Here is a 16,126-nt window from a genome sequence, read left to right as displayed (position 1 = left end):
TGTAATATATAATGGAAAACAAACCAAAGATTAACAAAACAGAATGACATATAACTGAAAACTCAAGTCCAAAAGGGAAGAAACATAACAAAAAATGAACAGTATACTCAATAATGGTAATGATATAAAGGCTAAGATTAAGGTAACCTCAGTTTACACAACATCCCTGCAGCATCACAAGCTGATGGACTTTAAGTCCGTTTTTTTTTTTTTATATTTGAATGTGTTTAAGACAGAGTTTTTTGGTTTTGTTTGCTCTGAACCATGATCATAGAAATTAGCTAAAGTATTAACTAATATATGAAACTCACATTCTGACATTTTGAATGAACATAAAAAAATTTACTTTTGAGCTATGTTTTAATCTAATGTGATGAGCCTGTTTATCAGAGGAGCATTTTACTTTCATTCACAAAAACCACAGTTTTTGATGGCGCAATACTGCCCACTTGTGGTGTTAAACAGATACATACACCTCTCTTATCCTACCATTTGGTCTCAGCCAAAAAAGAACAGTGTGTTATCGCAGAGCCTCATTATGCCATGCATGTCTGATCAAAGTTTTTTAATTTGTTTTTCAGTAATCAACTAAAGATAATCTCTCTATTTGGCAGAATCACCAGACAGGCAATGAAAGTTAGTGACAGATCACTGCTTCCTTCTAATCCCACAACAGCACCTGTGACTTTGCAAAAGGCATTAATGTGTATGAAAAAAGAAAGCCGAGCAGAATTAAAATGAGTTGTATGTTATTGTATGTCATTTTTTTAATGAGCTTTTTCACTGTTTTCAATTTTACAGGTTAGTTAAAAGGTTGTCTTGATAAACAATGAACACAATTATCAAAAGTATCATAATTTAAAAAAAACAAATCTATCACAACACAATGATAGCCACTGATTTTTTTAGACATTATTTTTAACAGATATTCAGTCAAACACACTGGCATCCATAAAACATAATGGCTGACTAATTTTTATTTCTGGTGATAAGGATCATAAACAGTGCTCAATAAATTAAAAGTCAATTAATGGTAAGGAAATGGATGCAATGCGTATTTTCTTTAAGTTTAATAAAAAACAAAATGTTTTTTTTTTGTTTTTTGTTTTTTAAATATGCTCTAATTGAGCAATTTTCCCCCCTTTTCAAGTTCCTAAATTGACTTCAAAGAAAAATTCATGTAAATATGAATGTCAAGCTATTTTGTTTTTGGCATTTAATACCTACATCCAGGTAAAGATTAGAGAAAGTAGATTTCCTTCATTAGAAAACAACAACCCTTTAATTTATTTTTAATGCTAAACCTAAATAGGAACAACCATGACTGAGTGATGTTAAGTATAACCTACATATGTTTAAAAAAAAAATGACAGCCGATTGTGTTTACATGACTATCAAAAAATAATCAGCATAGAAATAAACAAATGCTTGACTACCGTTCCAATCCATACCATTAATATAAATTGTTAAGAGTAGAAATGCATAAAACATGGGTTAAACATATTGGCTGATAGCTCATACTGATCTGATAATACTCTTGAATGAATTAACTGTATATCTCGCCATGTGAGCAAAGGTATCATGCTTGACATAAATGTTGCTAGAAAAAAGTAACAAATTTGCACTGTGACCTAAAGATAGCAAACCTTGAGGCCCAGTTTACACAATTTATTTGCATAAAAGACATCTGTATTTATCTCTAGGTGCACCTAACATGAGTGGCTGTATAATAATTTGAAGCAGAACAAAAATTCCACATCTGAATGCCTGAGAAATTAAGAAAGAAAGGACGTAGAGACTTAAATCAACTTTCAGATGCATTGCTGTGACATAAAGCAGGACTTCGTTGCAGATAAATCCTAAAATGAGGCTTGATTAAAACTTGACTAAAACAAAACAAGAAAAGGAGTGAAAATTCCTTACTTTTCAAGCAAGATGAATTGTCGCGTGATTTTTCCAGGGGCCAGTACATTTGATAGCCTTGATGCAGAAATATTTCGAGACAAAGAAATGCAGTGACGTGTATGATGTTACTGCCTCAACCAGAGGAGGAAGGCTGAAGAAAAACAAACATGGCTGCGCCCGTTTTATTGGGAAAACACTCTATTTGTTTTAGAAAAACAAGCATTTAAGAACACAATATTAGCCTTTGTGGATAGAAAGTGTGATTTATCAGATAACTCCACTTGCGTTCAAGCTGCTACTGCTGCTGTGATTGGCTAAAAACTAAAAACATGCAAGGCACATACCAATCAGCTCGAAGAATTGTACTAAATGTCCCTCCTTTTTGCAAACACTTTCTACATGGGGCTTTCCAGATCGGTACGTGTAGTTCAATCGGAATTCTACACAGTATAAATTTTGCTTTTGCCAGGTAAGAAAATTTAAATTTAAGAGACTTGGAGCCGCTATACTAAAAGCTTGATTGCAGCTGTTGCTCATAAAGAGAGCCAGAACTGGTTATCATATTGAGAGAACAATTACTTCTTCACATGTAGGTCCGTCATTTTTTCCCCTTAAAAAAATAAGCACTTATTTATAAACTGCTTTTGTGATAAAGTCAGGCTATCATTATCTGGTCTAAAAAAAAAGAAATACGAAAAAGGAAGGGTTATTTATAGACTACTGCATATGATAAAGCCACAATTAATGCATAAAAAGCTGTTAAGACAAGCCTAGAAATGGGAGGACAGAATATTTTGCAACCAAACAGGGGTGGGAGGGTACTATTGTCAGCTTGATACATTCCTTGTTACTCTAAAAATGAGCATAGCCTAAATGAATTACTATTTATAAAGTTTGAAAACTAAATAAAAATGCCTTGCTTGTCACAATTTTTATTTTCACTTTTTTCCACTGTTTATTATTTCATTAAAGCATTAATAAATAAAATATAAAAGGTATTTAATGCAGCTACTTTTTGGAGTTTAGGAATAGAAAAATCACAGTATATTTAACTGGTGTGCTGAAGAAGTTTGTTTTTTTCAAAAGCAGCATTTTGAATTGTGTGGGCTTTAAACACTGTGCCATGCCATCACCACCGTAAAGTTACCTAAAAACGATTGCAAAGAAGTAATACATAGTTGTTTTAATAATTAGTTTTATCATTATCATCATATTGCCACAAAAAAAAAAAAAAACATTATCAAACTACAAGTCCATAATACCTTATCCCTAATCAAAGCTGTGCTTTGCAATCAGAAATGATTCCAAAACCACTTATGTTTTCAGCTGAGAACTATGGTTGCCAAAGGGAAGCGCTAAAGTTACCAGCAGATGGCGGTGCAATGCCACAGATGTACTTTCTACCTCAGGTCCAAAGTGTCCCATAGGTCTGCTATTAGTTTACAGAATAATGTGACTGAGAAGCAGAAGTAGCACTGGTGGAAGAACGAAATCCAAAATCATAAATATGATCTCAGCATATTTACAATTCTATTTCTAACTTATAGGGTAATGAGGCACATGTGCTATTAATGACAAAGTAATCTATTTACATCTAGTCACTCTCATAAAGACCATGGCTTACCCACAGCATGTTTCCCCAGATATTTAGAATCACATAGCAACTGAACCACCACTGGCACAACAAACAAGCTGAGACTCATTGGTCTTATCTGCTTGTACTTTCATTCTGGGCAACATCCAATCTAAATGTCTCTGTTCCCTGACCATCCTCCATAATTCCCTCCACTAAATCTATGAGTACAAATTTGCACTGTAACTAAAATAGCTCTGGGGCAGAAACAGTGCAAAAGTAACACGGGTAATCCATCTTTTCAATATAACATTAAGTGGCCTGTTTGTGCAAGCGTTGCTGTCTGTCCCCTCTCCATCACGCCATTCCTGTCTAACTATGTCCGCCCTCCATCAATCAGCTTGGCAGAGCTCTTTGTTACTCAATAAGGACATTTTCTAACCATGGTCTAATTGCTACTAATAAAACAGCAGTCCTCCTCGGACGTTTATCCCTCTGTGCTCTGTGGCAAGTAAGTGTGTGGAAAATATTTATGTTGAACATACTTTCCTGCTCCATCAAAGTCCCTTCACTTTTTATGTAAGCAGGAGCACATCTAGTTTGTATGTTCTTCATGCTTAGCAACTGCTACATTGGAGGAAGTTGGAGACTTCATTAACACTGACATGGAAAAAGGTCAAATCCAACGCAGGCGGAGAGCAAAGTAATGGATTAGTATCACTCAACATCTGAAAACAAACTGAGACAGTTAGGCAGTAAATTGTTTCTGTAGAGTAAAAACAGCTTACTCTTTAGGTGCCAGAGCGACTGGAGCTGTCCACTATTACCGACTACAGTATATATTTCAGTGCAAATGTATTACATTTAAGCATATACTCTATCTCATTAAAAAAAATATATTTAATAATTAATTTCAGTACACTATTTAGTAAAAATAGTTTTAACAAAATCACAAATGGCATAAATATTGATAGGCTATCCCTTTTAATCACATGTATACATAAATGTAAGAAGCATTTCTTGAATGTGCTTCACTTTACTTTTTACACGTTGGTTAGAGTTAAAATGATTCTAGGGTTTATATCTGCCTGTTAGTCTTGGGTTGATTATTATTATGGGTCTTAAGACAGCAGTAAGATTAAGATTACTGTATACAGCACAATATACAGCTATTGCTGGAAAATACTGTGTTGCTTAAAAGAACTAAAAAGGAACACACTGGATTTTTGTTCAAAATTAAATAAAGCAAATCCAGTTATTAGTCAATTGCATTACAGGACTTAACTGAATTACCTGGGGTTAGATGCATGTTTCTCTCAGGAAGTCTCTCTCTTTTATCAACACCAAGGTCAAAATTATTTGTAAAGCAGCCCTGTTTGGCTGGAAAACTTTAAAAATCATTCGTTTATATCGTTATAATCTTCATTCTGTATGTTGCAAAGATTTGGAAATGGAATGAGAGCGGTGCCCTTCAGCTAAGAAGGAAGTGTAATATTTTGATAAGGCTGGAGCCATGGATGTCTCATCATCTGCTAACATGTGTGATGTAAAATAAGATGATGTGGCAGACTGGAGATGTATAAAATGCTTCTTTAACTGTTTTAATCAGGGCCACTTCCTGAGAGATGAGCCCAGAGGTGAGCAGCTGCCTTCTGTACATTCTAAGCAATTTATCTGATCTAAATAAGATTACAATTTTTATCAGAATCTGTTGTCATGTCTCCTTGTTATTTAATACATATAAGTGACGAAGTGTTATTTAAAGAGTTTGTCCCGAGTGATCTCTTTTCAGGGAAAAGAACCGGACAGATAGAGCATTAAGGGGCATACACAGAGCCTATCTTTAACGGAAAGATTAAAACGGCTTTTCCTTGTACTCCATGTGTGATTGCAAACCAATCAGTTTACTATCACTTTTATAATTCAATAAAAAGTTTGAACGAAGATAAGAACCAATTTTGATAAATGTATCTGTGAAGATTCTCAGTCATCTATGTCCTGGTCAAGCTTTACGAAATGTCATTTAAATGAAATTAAAATTTGTATTTTTTTTATATTATAGAAATACATTATATATATTAAATTTGTTTTTTGCTGGGAGGTCTTTATAAAGGATGCAATTTGAAAGCTCTTTAAAAAGAGCTTTCTGTTTTGTTTGCTTTTTTTTAAAATGGAAAACGGAAGAGGATTATTTTTATTTTTAAATAATATTTCAGTTTAATATGGGGGAAAAAAATCTAAATTCTTTAAACTTTAACCTCAGAATTCTGACTTTAATCACAGAATTTTGGATCTTAATGTACATGGGCACAACTTTTTACGTGCCGAGGGGTCCCGAGTGATGCTATTTCATTAATGGAAGAGTAGAAGGTTATTAAAATAAGAGAGCTGGTTTAGTCTCTAAAACAGACATGGCTACAGCTTGAAGCTAACATGTTTGTTAGCTGTCAGAATTCAGTCAGAATTCTAAGATTAAAGTCAGAATTCTTAGATTTAAGTCTGAATTCTCAGAGAATAATCAGAATTCTGAGATTAAAGGCAGAATTCTGAGATTAAAATCAGAATTCTGAGCAAAAAGTCAGAATTTTGAGTTTAAAGTCAGAATTCTGGGGAAAAAAGTCTGCATTCTGAGATTTAAGTCAGAATTCAGAGAAAAAAAGTCCGAATTATGAGATTTAAGTCAGAATTATGAGATTAAAAGTCAGAATTCTGAGAAAAAAAGTCAGAATTCTGACATTTAAGTCAGAATTGTAAGAAAAAAGTCAGAATTCTGAGATTTAAGTCAGAACTCTGAGATTAAAGTCAGAATTGTAAGAAAAAAGTCAGAAATGTGAGATTACAGTCAGAATTCTCAATTTGTTCGCAAATTATACTGAAATAAATTTAAAAAACTGTTAACTTTTAAGTTTTTTCAGTTGCCTTAATCCTCTTCCGTAGGTTGGCCAACCAACAACGAGGTCTGAGTAGTTTTAACCCCCCTCAGGCAGCCTTGTATTAAAAGGGGCGGTCTGGAAAGATTAGAGAGAGAGAGAGAGAGGGTGAGAGAGTGGGTGAGAGAGAAGGGGGGAGAGAGAGAGATCCTTGCTTTCGTTTGGTCCGTTAGCTTATTGTCACCGTTTGTTCCACAGTGTGAGCTTTCTGCACCGATAAATACCAACATCCAGCCGACATGGGGAAAGTAGAGGGCGGAATGAAATGCGTGAAGTACCTTTTGTTCATCTTCAACTTTATATTCTGGGTGAGTGTTTGTCGCATGTTTGCTGGGCTGTAGGATGAAAGAGATGCAAGTTGAGCAAGTGCAACAGTGTGGCAATAGAATCGAGTCACCTTAAGCATCAGATTAGAGTTTCAGAAGATGCTTTAACCAACGCTTGTTGCAGTTTCACTGAGCTGCGCAGAAACGGTGACAGTCTGAGTTTTTTTAGTTTTGGCTCACCGGGCATAAATCAGATTTTCCACAGAGGAAAAGAAAAACCCGCCCTCCTTTTCCCCGGGAAGTGTGTTTCTGAAAGGGAGGCTGAATGAAAAGCCAGAGGGAGAGACTGAAACAGGGCATGGAAAACAAACTGCTGCGCTTCCTCCGCGCCACGTCGCTTCAGCAACAAACTGATAAAGTGGCGATGCAAACGCAACACTTCCTCTTTTAAATGGAAGCAGCTCGAGGTGGAGCGCACTTTTACTTATTTCATCAAAAACAGGTGCTTTCATAAACACTGAGCCATTGCTGTTCTCTCCACATAATTCAATTTCCTCCCGTTAAATATATTGCTAAATAATAAAACATCATGTATGCATATAAGCAGGGCCGTAACCAAGATTTTTGAAGTACTGAGCTCAAATATTGTGATAAATCTTATTTGACAAAAAAAAAAAAAAAAAACATCCTAATATGGTGACTTTTTAAAATATATTTTTGGAAACGTGAATAGAGAGGTAAATCACAAAATTAGATTATTTGATTTGCTATTTGATTTATCATAATTTTTATTATTACTATCATTATTATTATTGTTGTTATTGTTATTATTGAATTATTATTACTACTATTATTATTGTCACCATCATCAACATGCATATGCATGGCCCACTAAATTAATCAAATGAGTTGCAATAATATATTGTGGACTTTATTATTATAAAAGTGAAAATGCATGCTGATCTTTACACCAACCTAAAATAAATTAAAAAATTTAAAAAAAGTTTTCGAGGACATGACCTCGGTATTCTCAATGCTGGTTACTGGGCTGCATATAAGCCCTTATTTGTTTATTGCTGCCCCTGGTAGATTAATAACTACAATATTCTTTTCCTTTATCCAACATTTTTCCTCTTACTATAGATAGTATTACAATTTCTGATTGGCCCAATAGAGAATGTCATAAGAACCTGTGGAAGGAGCTAAAATAGGGGAAATACACAGTAGGCTTTTTATTCTGATCTACATTAAGATCAAAACCAAAGATCCCAGTAAAGAACATTAAAGCATTTTTTTTTTCACTGGACATTGAGGAAAAAAATTATGACAATATAAATAAAATAAAAAAATTCATGCATGTTTATATGTCGGTGTGGGTTACATCTGTTACCATTCAACTGGTCCCAATAAATAAAAGTTCCCTTCTTAAGGAGTTTAATTTATGTGAAGCACTTTGAAGCACTTTGAATTGTCTATTCAAATTGGCTGAGACAATTAATCGGATAAATCGTGATTAAACGATTACTGAAATAAAGGTACACAAATTTAGTAATTAATCAATTGATAAATGGAGTGTAGAGACTGTAAAATATGCTTTTAGCTGTCAGATCAACCCACTTAGACTAGTTATTGTACCAAAATAGTTAAAAAAAAAAAAAAAAAATATATATATATATATATATATATATATATAAAACCGTTCGTTCGATTCGTGTGTGCTGCGTTCGGTTCATGCGCTGCTCCTTTTTCTCATAGGCGAAGCGTGTACACTCCAGAGCAGAAGGTGGCGGTACTGCGACCAAAGCCAACCACCAGTAGTAAACAAGAAGAAGCGAAGCAGCGTAGCCGGGTGTAGCAGAAAAAAATCGGTTGTCGTTGAGAATTCTGTGGGTATGGCGAGTGGGAAAGAACAGGAGTTGGAAGACGCGCCCGCAGCACTTTATAGGTCTGCTGTATGGGACCACTTTGCATTTAGAGTGACCTACGATGACGACGGAAAGAAAGTTGTGGATAAAAGTGCAACAGTGTGCAAGCATTGTGCAACACGTTTGGTTTATGCTAACAGCAACATGACCAACATGTCATGCTAACCCCGAAATCCCACATACTCCGTCAGCACTCTGCTCCGCCCCGCTGCGCTCCAGACCGCCTGCGCAAAGCAAAGCCTACATCCTCCGCTCTGACTCCCATCCGCTCCGCTCTGAGTTCCTTGGAGATCGTAGAGGGCATGCGCAAGATGATTAAATTCAAAGCAGCAAAACATGCGGAAATGATCCAGGGTTTCCGCGGATCATTAAAAATAATTACAATTAAAAACGTTTTTTGGATTTTTTCATTAATTTCATTAATTTTTATGGGATTTCGGTGTAACAATTAACATATACCGAACCAAAAAACCGTGACCACGAAACCGTGAACCGAACCGAACCGTGGATTTTGTGAACCGTTCCACCTCTAATATATATATATATATATATATATATATAAACATTTTGCGTTTAAGATAAGATAAAATGTTTTTGCCAGTCAATATGCTCACTAGAACCCCTCAAACGGAAAAGTTTTAGTTTCATCTGCTTTAATTTCGAAAAATGTCTTCTTTAAGGAACCTTTGGCTATCCAAGTATTTAATTAACTTAATTAATTTAAAAAATAATCAACAGTTAAATCGATTTGCAAAATAATCGTTAGTTGCTGCCCTAGAATTGTACTTGTACTGAATTGTGCTACACAAATAAACTTGCCTTCTTAGGTTAGGGTTTAAGTTTAGGACTAACGTGTAAATTCAGTTCAGGTTATATTTAGGGTTAGGTACATATTGGTAATGATTAGGGTTCGGTTATAGAAAACAATATGAAATGCATGAAAGTCAATGGAAGGTCCCGGTAAGGATAGTGTGACATAACCTGAGTGTATTGTGTTTGTGTGTGAGAGGGAGGCTCTCTAACATGCATCTGCAGAGTGGATAAGGGGCTGAGTGCACACTCAACATCAATCCATTGTGACCAAAGGACAATAGCACAATTTCTATGTATTGCCTCAGCTCTGCTTAACAGCAGCAGCACCTGTCAGATCCATGAATGCAGCGGACTCGCTGTGTCCCAGCGGTCATTCTGCCTCTTACATCTCCACACAGAGCTATCTTTGGTTTATCATACGTAAGTGTGGATACAGGCAACATTCTGGGAGAGATAGATCTACAACTGTGAGACTGAAAAGGGGTGGGATTTTAAGCAATACAAAAATCAAGAGGATGAGGACAGTGAAGTATAGTGGCAGAAAAAAGAGGGTCAATAGGAGATTGAGAGAGATATTTAAGCACATGTTTGCACGCTCACTGGGAAAACAGGGACAGTTGGCTGGAATTTGACCCAGATACAGATAAAACAGATCAGTATGATAACAGAGTCACATTCCAGAGAGGCTTGCAGTTTTTTTACTTTTAATATTCCCAGCGGTTTAATATTGACGTACTTGGCTTTCTTTTGTAATATTTTTAGTGCAATATTCCGCCAAATGAATACAGCATACTTGCCATGTTTAGATTTCCCAAAATTAGGACTATGTATCACTATGTTGTCAATCATATCTTCTCCTTGGTATCAGGAGCCTTAACCATAGGCTTAATTAAGCACAAATTATATTTAACTTCCTTAATTATGGCAAACCACCAAAACATAAGGAGCATTTATCAGTTTTTCTAGAAAAGTAGAAATAGACTGACCTATTGTGACATTGCAGTAGCACGTGTTCACCTTCCTGCAATCAGTCAAGGTGAGTCTGACTTGGGACACACCTTGAAGTGTCGGTTTGTTGGTTCATTTGGGCCATCAGCACTTTTTTTTATTTTTTTTATTGTGGTACTGCCAGACAGTTTCCGGCCCTTGCTTGGACAGTTGCTGCTTTTTCTACCTGTTCAAAAAAGTAAACGAACAACAGAAAATATACGGCATACTGTACCACCTCCAACCCATTTTTGTATACCTTCATCAACAGAACAATAGATTATATTTTAGTCTCTACCCCTTTCAAGCTAACTACAGATTATGGCACAGGCAGTCTAAGTTGGTACTAGATGTTAACAGCAATACAGTTATGGGCTCCATAACATGTTACAGAAAATAAAAACAAATGTTTTTAATGATATCTTTTAAGGACCCCATTGCACAGCAATATGGGAACCAGCATATTCCTTTAGTGGAAAGACTTTAGATAAAGATAAAAGGAAAAAAATGGCAATAGGTCTATAATGAAAAACTGCAACAAGCGCAAATAATTTATTCAGCCTCTTCTTGTATCTTGTGCTTAAGTCCTTCGGCTACATTTTATCATTTCACAACCATCTGTATATGATCACAAGATCATTCCCATTTAGAGGCAGAGATGATAAGATGTTGTTTTATGTGATTTAAACTGGATGTAAAATTGCAATTTTGCTTAAACTACCTTGTGAGACCATAAATGCAGAGTAGAATCTGATGACTTTGAAAGCTGTTGCCACATAGCAACCCAAACCGTTAACAAAACAAATTAAAGGTGAAGGTCAACATAGCGTGTTGGTTACTGATTATTTTCACTTTATTATGACCTTTTAGAATAGCGCTCGCTTTGTCGCACTGTTTTTGTGAGATTGTGATAGAGGCTGGTGATAAAAACTGTTAAAGGAAAACAGACCACTTGTTTTGAATCAGTATTTTCTCTTTTGCAATGACAGCACGTCTTTTATTGATTTTTTTAGTCAAAGATTAAACCTGGGTAGGAAACGGTTCAAGGACACTTTATTCGGTGCATTTTGTTCAAAAGCTGTAGAAGTAGCTGTCTGATGAATAACTACTGTTGAATTACTTGTTTAACAGACTCTAATGTTTAAGATTTCTGTCTTTAATATGCCAATTAGGATTACATGTACAGAATCAGGTTGCTCTTTAAGTCTGTTTGTGAATCTCATAAAGTTCAGTGAAACAAAATTGTTTTTACATCTGGTTTAATTTTTCTGGTTTTGTTTTAATTCAACACTGCCATGTCTTTGTGTTGTTTTTTCACTATTGAAACATTCAATACTTGCACTGAAATACAATAAGCCTCTCCTTAATGTTATAGGCGTGTAGCTCATTAGAAGGTGCACCCATATTTTTCTAATTATTCTTTTTTTTTTGCCTCAGCGTTCTGTATGTCATGTACAGGAACAGACTAGCTGGATTTGACACTGCTGCCTGGGATCAAGCTGCAGAATTAGTGAAGGATGCAGCTGTGCAGATTTTGAGTACTGCTTGTTTTTTCATCACATTATTATATTTAACAAAACAAAAATTTCAAAAGTTATTCTTACACTCTGCAAATCCTTCCCTCTCACTTGTGATTCATAGTAGTTAAAATAAGTCAAACCTGTTACAAAAAGTTAATAAATAGCCTGAAGGTTTATACTATACAGTACAATAACCAGAATATACGACTCTGCTGCTGCTTTCCATTCAAATACAATGTTTTCTTTAGTGTCTGTAGTTTGTACTGTCACAACACTGTCTTTGCTCATAGTTGGCCCATCAAATTACCATAAATTGAATTGCAGACAGTGTTCACCCACTGACGTTATAATTGTTGCTAAGCCAAGAGCAGCCCTCCAAACAGGCAGGACTACCTGGTGGAGGCCTCTATGAGACTTTGCCCTGCCTGTCACCAGTTACAATGGGATTTACTCCCCCTCCCATAATGATCTCATCTCTATTTACATTCTCCATCTGCCCATCATTTTTTAATATGCTGCTTTACTGGTTTACCCCACATGTACAAGACACAGGGATATTTTTGACAGGCTGAAATTGTTCGTGGATTGCTTTAAAGATATTTACAGACATGTTGCCTTAATTTACAGTAAAGCTTGCTGCTTCTTTTTTCCCCCAGACTTTGTGCCACAGATTGTTTTTGACCAAGACCACAAACCTGTCCCAACTCTGCTACCCACCCCCCCACCCCAATGTTCTCATGGAAATTCCCCTCACAACAAAACAACCCACAACTACCATATTAAAACCATTGCTTTAAACTATAAAAAGAGGCTCAATAAAGCTTCAGCTAAAACATTTACACCCCCACCTTGTAATACAGTATTCAGACATGCAATGGGACAGAGGTTAGGTTTTGGTGTAAAAAGATCCTTGTGTTTGGAGGCAAATGGGGAAAAAAGATGATGAGCTTTGTAATGACTGTTGTTTGTCAATGTGTCTGCCTCTTTCACTTCCATTGGGCACAGCATAGTCAGAGAGAGACAACAGTGGGTCTTTGTCCTCTGGGGAGATTGAAAAGGAGGGGCTGTATAAGATGGGGTTAACGAAGGGGGGTGTGTGGTGTTGTCAGGAGATGGAGGAGGGAGGGAGGGCCACGCGAGGTTAAAGTGGGGTGGGGCAGTGAGGTCTGATAGCAGAGCGGGTGTTAATGGGACCTGTGGGATAGTCAGGCTCCTGAGTGCCAGAGTTGGGAATGCATTTAGTAAATCACTTCTTTTGCTGTTGAATAGGCTTTTAAAAATAATTGCAATTGCATTAGCATTGGTTTAGCTTTTTCACCAAGCATATACAAACCGCATGTACTTTATAACAAACACAATGGACACTACAATATCTCAGTGATTCTTCTCACTATCAGATCTTCTTGGAATAATCCAGACTCTGCCCCTACGCTAATCCAGCATGCTCTGTAAATCTAAAGATCCTCAGCCTTTACTTCGCTGTGCTTTATCACTTTGGACCTGGTAATCCTGGAGCACCAAGAGCTCAGCCTTCCCATACATCACCTTGCATGACACTAAATCCTGACTTTGGGAGGACCGGCTTCCCAACACCTGTCCTCTTCTGATGCTTTACAGCTAATATACTGGCTTTACTTCAGAAAAATGCTTTGAAATACAACCTGTGGATCTGGATCAGCAGCAGGGAAAGAATTGTAGAAAGGAAAAGATGAAAGACATGAGACAAAACATAGACAAGTAAAATTAAAGGATCAGGCCAAGCTAGAGCACACTGAGTAAACAAGTGATGTCAAAGGAAAATAAATTTGGTAGTTTTGCTTGACTGTATTTGTCTTAAATGAATTGAAAAGGCTGGATGACTCTCAAACCAGTCACCCAAACAGTGGTTTACCTAAATATTGTATCTGGGACACGGATGTATCATGTGACAAGCACTTCTGAATACTCTCCATTTATAGTCATTTTCAAATCAAGTTACCACTCTGTGCACACAAAGGCAACATGCTGTTTGGATGTTTCTTAGACTTAATTGTCCTCTGAGGCTGTTGGTCAAGTCATTACTAAAACCTCATAACATTGATCTCTTAGAGATGAAGCTAATTACGAGGCCACTGAAAGCTTCTCGGATCAATAAAATACATTTTTGACAATTGGATAATGTATGGTAACCCCTTTTTCCTTTGGTCAAACTGTAAAGTTAAGATCTTTTGATGAAAGAAGAAAGATGCATTGCAAGGGAAGCTGGGTAACAGCGTTTGAGCTTTTGTTTTGACACCAGTGTTCTTTTTAAGAAAACTATATGTATATATATATTTGCCCTAAAATCTATACCCTACTATCCTTTTTTTCTGCTTTTCATTTTTGGTAAACAAAGCAGACAACTGTCAAAACTTTCTAGCTAAACCATATGGCCAAAACTTTTTTCGTATTTGTAAAAAATCCCCAAAAAGATTCTTATTGTCACATATTTCGGTTTCCCAGCTCAATAGTTAATTAAACATGCAGTATTTTAACTGACAAGCAAAGTGGACTAATTCCTGTGGAAGTTGGATTTGGAACATAACAGTGGTCTTGCTTGTTTGCAGTGTTTTAGAAAAGAAGGTAAAATAAGCAGAACCTTCTGACTACTTTATCTACAGTTTTTGTATTCTTATAAACAAGCTCAGGATATGTGGGGCTCTTTCTTTTAAAACTATTAAATGAATTGGTGTGCCCAGGTCTACTACTGTAAAAGTCATAGGATGTTTTGGTTTTACTTTTTTATCAATTTGATATGGAAGCAAACAACATGGTTGATTAATGCTTGATTAATTAATGCTTAATTTACTTACTTAAGACACTGTTGATCCACAACATTCAAACACATCATTTCTATAGGCGGCTCATTCACTGTTACAGTTTATGACTTTTAAAACCTTCTTGTACCTTCTTTCTCTTGTGTATTTTTCTTTTTTTTTTTTTCTCGTTTCGTGCATTTTAGTTGATTTGGTCTTTGCTCTCTCTGGTCATGATTCCTGGTTTTTCGGACTCTATTCAGTTTATGTTTGTCCCAGATTTGAACACACCGTCTTATTACTCATAGCTATGTTTGTAATTCAGTTTATGTTTGTCCCTGTCTTTACAACCGGACGAAAAGAAGGCTGCATTTGTCGGTCGCTTACAAGAGTTGTTGAATCGGGACAGGCAACCGCGCTGCACTAGGATGTAACCGGCCAAAAAATCTGACCGACAGATTTGAACACACCGTCTTATTACTCATAGCTATGTTTGTAATTCAGTTTATGTTTGTCCCTGTTAGAAAATTTTTCCTTGATTTGTTAATCCTCTTCACCTTCATTCCTGGTTTGTTTTACCGCTTTCACCTGCTTTCCCCGCTACTTAAGGTATCATCTGCCAGAATTAATTGAGTCCTTAGTTCATTTTTCTATGTCTCCCAATCCACACTGTTTCGTTTTGGTCCAAAACAACCAATCATAAGTCATCTTTAACTGGCCTATGCACACTCTTTTGGTGTGTTCTGTTTGGGCGGCTGCATCCTCAGAAGAACCTGGTCTACCTGGACTGGGTCCTTTGAAGGCCATAAAAATTAGGAGGCCGGAAGAGTTCAGCTATAGATTCAAACAGGTACAGCCTTCTCCGGCTGCCACCGCCCCTCACTATGCCCATACACTCTGTCGCCTAGCAACTGTGACATTTAAAGATAAAAGCAGGCAAAGAATGGATGAAAACTTCTCACTACTTTTCTGTATGCTAATTATATTATGTGGAGCTTCAGCAGTAGTACATTGCAAATATAAGATTTATACATAGACCCCACGGTGCACAGATATTGGAATCTGTGCTTAAATGTCAGCCAAACTCAATTGCAAAAAGGACAGATAAAAGCTTTCAATAAAACAAGCATTATACATCACATATATGACCCAATAACCATTTAAAACAACTATTTTCATTAATTTAAGACAAAACTATTTTCATACTTGTATTATATGTGACTGTACTTTCAATATTCAAAACCGTTTTTTGCCGTTTCCATGCACGGAGCAGTGGGCTTGCTTGGACTCGCAATGAATCATGGGATCCCCAATGGTACAAAGGATACACCGGACCCATCTTTACAACCGGACGAAAAGAAGGCTGCATTTGTCGGTCGCTTACAAGAGTTGTTGAATCGGGACAGGCAACCGCGCTGCACTAGGATGTAACC

General features: G+C 36.4%; 1 protein-coding gene across 1 annotated transcript in view; it reads left to right on the top strand.

The window, feature by feature from the left end:
- Positions 1–6,525: 6,525 nt before the first annotated feature.
- The window catches only part of LOC107087048 (tetraspanin-2-like), an 18,723-nt gene continuing 9,122 nt past the window's right edge, over positions 6,526–16,126 (top strand). The window contains exon 1 of the mRNA XM_015378391.1: positions 6,526–6,716. Within this exon, the coding sequence (XP_015233877.1) occupies positions 6,648–6,716 (69 nt within the window). The 5' untranslated portion in view covers positions 6,526–6,647. The remainder of the gene's footprint in view (positions 6,717–16,126) is intronic.

This window comes from Cyprinodon variegatus, unplaced genomic scaffold, assembly GCF_000732505.1.
Source record: "Cyprinodon variegatus isolate N-32 unplaced genomic scaffold, C_variegatus-1.0 Scaffold171, whole genome shotgun sequence".
NCBI lineage: Eukaryota > Metazoa > Chordata > Actinopteri > Cyprinodontiformes > Cyprinodontidae > Cyprinodon > Cyprinodon variegatus.
Note: the sequence above shows the minus strand (reverse complement) of the source record. Positions and strands in the feature narration are given on the sequence as shown.